The sequence below is a fragment of the Argiope bruennichi genome, chromosome X2, assembly GCF_947563725.1.
Source record: "Argiope bruennichi chromosome X2, qqArgBrue1.1, whole genome shotgun sequence".
Lineage (NCBI taxonomy): Eukaryota > Metazoa > Arthropoda > Arachnida > Araneae > Araneidae > Argiope > Argiope bruennichi.
In genome coordinates this window covers 64,829,774-64,838,687 of record NC_079163.1, presented here as the reverse complement: position 1 = coordinate 64,838,687, position 8,914 = coordinate 64,829,774, and the positions used below count along the sequence as shown (strand labels likewise).

Here is an 8,914-nt window from a genome sequence, read left to right as displayed (position 1 = left end):
TGTCTTAGTATACTTCGAAAATGACGGGAAAAAAACCCCTTTCAGATTCTTAATTTTTGTGCATAGCGTAATGCAGTTCGGTTGAATATAATAGCAACCATTATAAATTTTGCTCTTTTGATTCCTTTTCAATTATGCCTAAAATAATTTAAAAAATGGTATTTTTTAATATTTTTTTTCACCTAAGATTCTACCAGACTGATGGCTGAAAAACATTTTCAAATTTAAATGTAAAGTATTTTTGAAATTCTGAAATAATAATGTCAAATTTTAATTCTTTCCTCTTTAATTTTTTCCCCCTATTTCAGCACATACACTGGCGACGTTTTAAAAATAATGCTTTGTGATCAGCTAATAGTCAAAGGTACTAGAATGCATCAGAAATAATGTTGATTTTTCTTAGAAAAAAAGTTTTAAAGCTACTTCAAGTGAATTGCAACAAATTCACTTTTACAATAAACAGGGAAAATGATATACCTTTAAGGAATGTTTGTTACAAAATAATTAGAGCACAGAACAAAAAAAAAAAATGGAACATTTTAAATTTTAATACTTCCAAAATGAATTTGCCAGATGATAATGTAAAAAATAAATACAAAAATATTAAATAATTTCATCAAATTTACACTAAATGGGAACTCGAAATGATGGTACATTGACAAATGAAATGAACAACCATCTGTCTTTAGATGTTAAAAACATACATCATGACATCTTGATAAAACATGCTTTGACAATTTGTTTTTCATCATCCAAAGCTTCAACACTGTTTAATATACTCCACTGTAAACCATCACCTAGGGGTTCTTCAGCAAATGGAAGAAAAATATGCCACCATGGTCTAGAAGAAATTAAAATTTATTAAACCTAAGGGCAGTAAAATATCAAAAAAAGTAAGCATGCAATTATTAGATGTAGGTAATTATTTTTCAACTTCTAAAACATTATGCTATAAAATATTCATGTTCTTTTAATGCAAGCATTTAATAAAAACATACAAAGCCACAAGTTTAAACATCTTTAGAACACATAAAAAACAGTATGCAGTTATTATTCAGTTAAAAAGATAGGATGACTACTACTGATTAGAAAGAAAAAAAATTATCATTATAATAAAAATTAAACAATTAATTACATGATACAAGATATAATACAAACGAGGAAAGACGTTAGAAAATGAAACAAAAAGCAAGAGAAACACAGGTCCGAACTGTCGGCGAACAGCTCATAAAAATCCCCTGCACACACAGCTGGCTGACTGATTTGGAGAAAGCATGCAACCCTTTCTCCATTTGACTTTAGTGGTACTAGAGTAGCAGCAAATCAACCAAGATTTGGAGTGCAACAAATCAACCAAGATTTGGAGTGCAACAAACGAATTCGTTCATTTTTTTTCACTCTATCCAATGTTTGCCTTTGTTCTTTCAGCCCCCAGCCCTCAATGGCCATCTATGAGTTTTTAATTCTATTCTTGATATCTGAGCAGAAATAAATTTGGTTTACTGGATATTCCGTTTTTCTTGTAGAGCAGTCACTTTCTGAAGAAAGGTATGAGGGCACTTTCCTAAAATGTTATCCTGATGGAAATTATAATAAGGACGTAATAGATGTTAAAAAATTACGAATAAAAAACGATGACTATTGCAGATCATTTAATGCACATCTATTTAATGTTCAATTTTGGGAGAGCATTATTGAGCTGATTGGACCGAGAAAAAAATGTGAGTTTGTAGGGGAGTTCTGATACTTTTATCTGCTGAATCCTCACTTTTCTATAGAAAGAACAACAAAAAAATTTGCATCATATATCGATTACTTAATATTTCTGAAATCTAACAAACTTCACATCTTTCTTTAAAATTAAAAAAAAAAAAAAAGGCTAGGCTCTTATGGGAAATTAAGCTTTTTTAAAATTGAAATAATAAATATTTTTTGCAGCGTTGCTAATTTCTGAACTGACGAGCCGCCTCTGATTAAGCAACCATGTTTTTTTGATGATTTTGGATACACCCTATGTGACAAACATTTATCTCTGAGTGTTAATTCATACAATCAATTAAAATACAATTTCAGATACTGTGTATCGAGCATGGATCAGGCCCAGTTTAAAGACGAAGCCGCTATCGTGCCATTTAATTTCAGCAGCCCATCACCCTATAATGTTGAGGTTTTCAAACTTTTAAAATTTTATTACACATAAAGAAGAATAAAAAATACATCTACTATCATAAAAGCCTTTTCCGATTAAAAATCAATGCATTCGAGCCGGAATTTTTAGATGCAACGAGTATCGTCATTTAACGAATAATATTATCTATCGCAATTTCCAAAATTTTATGAGAGAGAAAAAAATGTATTTTTCACAATCGATAATGAATAGTTGATTTTTTTCCACATCTGGTACGAACATACAAAGGCGAAAAAAACCGACAAAAATATTCTTTATTGATTGCGAAAAATTCAGTTTTTTTCACCTTATAAAATTTTTCGAAAATTGATAAATGGTGTTCTTTATCAAGAGACGATTTTAAACTTACATTATATTTTGAATAGTGCACTTATAATGTGATAATGGTGACAGTAATTCATAACAAGCCGCCGTCAGCAAGCAGCTTTTGACTATCACATTAATAGTACAAATGTAGTTATACTATCCAACATTGATGAACAGTGTATCTTATTTTAAAAACAACAAAAAGCGTTTTAATTTAAATTATATGTGTAAAATAAACATAGAGTATTCTGGTTGTTAGCAATGCTTGCAAAGTCGCGCAATTAAGTGGCATAATCGGTTCAGTTGTTGAGGCTGGGCAGACTACTAAATATTAATTTTACGATATCTCTCAAAACTGAGTGGGTGAGTGTGCAGTCAACCATTGATGTTTTATCTAGGACTTATGAACATAAGGAATAAAAAATTTCGACACCATTCGTTACAGTGTGGGATTCTTCTCAAGGTTTACCCCCTAACAAATTTTTTTTTAAATTTTTCCTCGGAAATGGTGAGTGGTGGGGAACAGGTGAATGATATAACTAGAGGTAATCACTTTTCATATAAAGTAAAAACTGACAAAATCAAAATAGTGGAGGAAAGAAAAGTTAAATTAATGGTGGATTTAAATTAATAGTATAGTAGAAAATCCAGTTTTGCAAAGATATAATGTGTTTGAAAAGCATTAAAAAGTTAATCGCGTTTTCAAAAAGATGCTTATATTTATCTTTTCTTTTAAATCAAAATTTGCATAAGTTGTCTTTTTTGGAACTCATTTATGAGATTTTAGTCACATGAAATATTCAAAATTTTATATCTTTCTTGAACAAAAACATTATCTAGCATAGTGTGCAAAATTAAATACAACTATAAACCTATTTATTCAAGAACCGTAATGGCAAATGACAATAGCATTGCAGTAGCCCATTAAAAAACCCTGGTATAAGGTTTTCACTCATTTTTTCAAATCACGCATTCAAAATTTAGGGGGAAAAATCGTAATTCCAAAAGAAAATTTCTTCATACATAAAAGGAAACTTGATTTATGTATTTAACGAAAACATGATAGGTTTAATTGCTTCAACACTAAATTTCATACGAAAAGTTACACAGCATATGTTTCATTTTCATTCATACAATCAAAAGCTTTTGACTGATATACTGCGTACTTGAGTGCTATAATTTATGTGCTAAGACAAGCCTCACGTCGAACAGCTTTCTCGCATTATGCTAACTGAAACCAGGCTACCATGGAGTGATATGTACGGCATTCATGAAACTGTCATTTTCAGCTTCACAAACGTTGTTTGCACCAGTAGTAGTTTTATATGCTAAATTTTCCATTTCAGAGGTTACATCACCAACAACAGACTCCATTAACATCCAATCTGTCGATGAAATGAAAGAGCCTAGCAACATTACTGGACTATTTCCTTTGCAATATTTTTCTGAGAATAGAATTTATGCAAAACATTTGCGGCCGCTTCTGTTTTTATGATATGTAGAAGCATTGTTCACTCAATATTGTACAAACCAGTTCATTTCAATGAATGATCAGATGAGTAGTCAGTATTTGCATAATGCTGAAAGTACATTCAAGTTAACTCTATTTGTTGATCCTTTTTTGAAGTAATTTTTTTTTTGATATTACCGAAAACTCTCTTTTAAACAATGCTTTTAATGTAAACTGTATTCCCACATTGTTATTTTTTTAAATAAACTTTTATGGATTTGCAGCTTTGCCTATATTTAGGTAAGTACATTTTTACATCTTATTACAATAAACAAAATAGTAATTATCAAAGGAAATAAATAATCTTTACTCGTCAAATAATTCACTAATAATATTTCAATCAATTTTCTATCAAAATCAACAAACACATAAAAATGTTTCAAAAAAAGAGAAAACAAAATTATCAAATTATTTATGCATGTAGAAAAGACGTAAAAATGTCAATATTTTTTTTAGCTGCATTGATAAAAGCTCTATCTAACAGTTTCTCTCCCCCCCCCCCTTCCCTTCATAATGCAAAAGGCGTGAAAACATTTTTTGTTCATTTTTAATACAACTATTTATCACTAGCAAATAATATAATTTAAACAAGTATTTATAACACTTTTCATTAAACAATCTTTTGACAAATGTCACCTAACAGCCATCAGTAAACACTCCTGCCTAAAGCACCAAGGAACCTTTCAGTTTTTTGAAACTGGTTCAACAAATATTTTTCAAAACTGTCGATATGATATCATTATTTCTTAATGACATGCATCCAAAAATCATCATTGATATAATCCACGATATTTTGTGAAACAATACAAATTTCGCTAAAATGACCATGCCTTTGCGCCTTTTTTGAAGCCCTTGAGAAAATAAATGTGATCGTAAAAATACAATCTGAGTTATAAAAAATTTAAAACTTTTGCGAGGAAAGGAGAGCTAAAAATAGGGTAAAATGTACAAAAAACACTGCCTGATTATAAACTAAACTTAATTAACACACAGAAATAAGAATAAATAATTAAGTGATATGTTACCTTCCATTGTAGCCAATGCACAAAAATATCTTCCAGTTTTTTTCAAAGCCAAGATTATATGGATTTTCGTAAATCTACAAAGAAAAGAAAGTTGAATTTTGAGCATCTAAGAGTTTATATAAGAATAAACTAGCTTTTGGAGAACCTTTAGATTGTGTATCAATGCCTATAATTAGCTTCTCAAAAAGAAAGATTTAATTTTTAAACTTACTTTGCCTTCCTTTAAGAGTCTTGCCGTTTCTTTCTTATTAATATGGCTTTCAATACTAGTTTCTCCTCTAGAAATGAGCCGAGCATGCCACACTAACAGACCACCAAGGACAAAAAGAACAACAACACACAGAAAAGCAGCATATACAATGCAGGAATGATACATTGTTTCAGGCCATTCATTGATATCACTTGTAGAATTTGTTGATAAACTTGGCTGCAGAATAATTTGCCTCTATAAAATAAATTTAAAATTTTTTTTAACATAACTAATTCAGTAATGCTTTATGATGGAAAAAATTAAAAGTACTCTTAAAGAGTTGAAATGAACAGAAATATATAAATTCTATCTCGAGATGAAAACAAACCATTATGTACAAGGAGATTTTAATTCATTAACCATAAAGTGGCACCAAGGATCACTTAGTCTTAACACAAATATTAACTTGTTTGTGCTGCGATTTCAACATTACAAAAGTGTTTAATTGTTAGATATGCGAATTGATCACTTGATATAAGAGATTTTCCAAGGCTTTAATATATGTGCTGCCTGTTTCTGCTAAGCTAGTAAAACGATTAACGGGAAGGCAGTTACTTATGTTCAGCTTTACATATTGCATAACAAAAAGAAATACTGTGCACTTGTCATAATCAGGATGACCATATATCCGATAATCACTCCCTTCTAATGGTCTTTACAGAAAAGATTTAAGAATTATAGAATGGGTGAACAAAGATTTGACAGAACAAACCATATGCAGGATTGCCTGTAAAGACCATAACATGTTTTAAGGGTGGATTAAGTGCACAAACAAGTCGTTTTTGCAATAGAACGTGGAATTGGAAATACAAAAAGATCTCCGTTAGTGAATTAAGTATAAGAGTATACCAGATAAAATGTATAACCAAAATTTAATGGAATCGCACGCAGTATAATAGCAAGTAGGACGTAGTTTCAACAATAAAAAGTATTCAAGAGTTTACCATCTAAAGCGATACATGCTTCACATACTTTTATCCAAGTAATTAGGTTTTGTGCTCTTGTGAATTTGTACTATATTACATATCTCTTAACATTTTATCTAGAGGACCCTTTTATCTTAATTGATTAGACAGATGGTATCTTTGTGTTTCCGATTCCAAATTCTAATGCAAAAATGACTTGCCTATGTATGCCTGACTTATAATTAAATTTATGCATGGCTTTTTGCAACATCATGTATAAAACCATTGTGACAAAGCACACAGATGATCTATACTATCAGGAGTAAGACTGAGTATTATTTTAAGGCCAATAAAACAAATACAAGTGAGTTTTAATTAAAGACAATAAAAATAAAGTATAACTCTTCCCAATGAAGGACTGAAATTTCATTACATAACCAGAGAATTCAGAGTTTACACAAATGTTTCAAAAACATTATTTGTATTCAGACTCTTGTAGCTCGCATAAAGGCGTGTATATATGCAAAATGATGATATCTCTTAATCTAATTTAAATCCTAATTAATTTCCTAATTTTCATCTTAATTTAGCCCATATTAACTTCATTGTAAAATGTTACCTTATTTCTTAATCCAATTCCCACTTTTTATTTAATTAACTCTACATGAGCTTTATAAAACTGCTGGTCACGGCATTTTTCTCGCGCTCCGAGTAAAGTGATAAAACTCCTTAATGCTTACCACATTCTTTTAAAGATACCTAAGATTCCCGTTCCTAAATCAACACATGTCAAAGAAATGTCTATCAAAATCTCGTAGTAAAATCACTGAAGGGTATAATTTTGACCTCTTCTGCTCTTGTATCATAATGTAGACTGACGTAATTCTTACCACTTATTTTTTTTACGTAAATTATGCCTATCGACGGGAAATAAATCGAAGTTTTAAAATTTAAAAAATTTCTTCTATTTGGCCAAACGACTGCTAACAGATAGATAAATATAGATATAAACATATTTTAACAGATGCGTGGCCGAGAAGACGAAACTTTTGAAAATTTTAAAACTTCGATTTATTTCACTATGTAAGACATTTTATATACAAGAAACGATGACGTTCGTTTACGTCGCTATACAAGTGCAAAAGACACTAAATTTTTTCCCTTCATTGGTTTTACAATGAGATTTTGATAGGGATTTCTTTGACACGCGTAGATTTAGGATAGGCAAATTTAGGTATTTTTAAAAGAATGTGGTAAACGTTAAGGATTTTTATCCCTTCGCCCAGAGAGTGAGAACATGCTGAAGTAAGAAGTTTTATAGAGCACGCACGTACACACACACACATATATATATAACATATTTTTCCAGATGTTAGGGTGACAAGAAGACAGACTTACTTCGAATTAATTAATTAACTTCAGCTTATTTTTCCACGGGAGGGCAAGGTTTGTACACGGGGTTACCGGTGGAACGTATCCGTTCACACTGAACACAAGAGAAAAAGTGTGAGAATTTTTTTCATTCAGCGCTTCTACAGAAAGATTCTTATAGAGATTTCTTTGACAAGTGTTGTTCAAGGAAAGAGAATCTTAGGAAGGAGGCCGTTAGAGATTTTTATTCTTGCTCTTGTATAGTGAGAACTATACTGCCATGAACTTTTTAGAGCGCATGTTAGAAAAAATTAAATTAAACAAAAGTGAGATTTGGATCGAGAAATAAGTTTTATAAGTAAGTAATACGGGCTAATTTAAGATTAAAATGTGAAATTAATAACAATTTAAATTAGATTAGGAGATGTCATAAAACGCACGCACGCACAATTTTGTAGATGCGTGGCCGAAGAGAAGAAACTTTTAGAATGAACTTTAATTAATTTTTTTCACGGGAGGCAAAAATTTATTTGTACACAGGGACAAAAGGGCAATATTTCTGTCACAAGGACAAGGGCAGGTATTTCTGTCACTTTTTTATTGTATTCGGTAGAATCAAAACACAATATCAAAGTGGCAGCAATTTTCTCCTTCAGTGATTTTACTGTGATAGGGATTTCTTCGACATATGTCGACTTAAGAATCTTAGATATCGTTGAAAGGAATTTGTAGTTATTAGGGAATTTTTTATCCCTTCGCTAGTGACGTGGGAGTTACCGATTCAGCAATGTTTTCGAGAGCGTGAGAGAATAATTAATTAAATATTATTAATTAATACTATATTAATTAATTAATTAATATAGAATGGGACAACTATTTAGTTGAGCGTATGCAAACATCGATACTCATGGGTGTCCACAAAGCTATAGATAATACTGTCCAATGATTCATGCATTTAGTGTTCCCCACCTCCCTACAACTACTTAGCTAATAATGTGTACCGCAAATTTTATGTGATCTATTAAGCTTTTGATAATCAGTCAGGCGAACAATTAATAAGAGATTTAATGTGGTTAATTTTATTGTAATTATATAAATAAAGCAATATTATAGAATACATCTCTTTATTGGAATTGGTACACTCAGAAATGAGATGAACCTTATTAACCAAGTTATGAATTGTACAAGATGCCCTCAAAAGTAACAGAAAACAAATTATGATGCACAGGCATGACATAACATATGAATATGGAATTCCCTGTATACTTCTCAGATATAACATTTTAAATTATTTTTACATATTTTGATTCATAATAAATATTCACATTAAAAATAATTTGTTTTTAAGTCGTTCGATTG

General features: G+C 30.5%; 1 protein-coding gene across 2 annotated transcripts in view; it reads right to left on the bottom strand.

Annotated features, from left to right (window-relative positions):
- Positions 1-561: 561 nt before the first annotated feature.
- LOC129960769 (palmitoyltransferase ZDHHC16-like) overlaps positions 562-8,914 on the bottom strand; it is a 28,322-nt gene continuing 19,969 nt past the window's right edge. For both annotated transcript variants that reach the window (XM_056074397.1, XM_056074398.1), the window contains 3 exons: positions 5,241-5,474; positions 5,030-5,103; positions 562-841 (listed from right to left, as the gene is read on the bottom strand). In XM_056074397.1, coding sequence (XP_055930372.1) covers positions 706-841; positions 5,030-5,103; positions 5,241-5,474 — 444 coding nt within the window. In that variant the 3' untranslated portion in view covers positions 562-705. The remainder of the gene's footprint in view (positions 842-5,029; positions 5,104-5,240; positions 5,475-8,914) is intronic.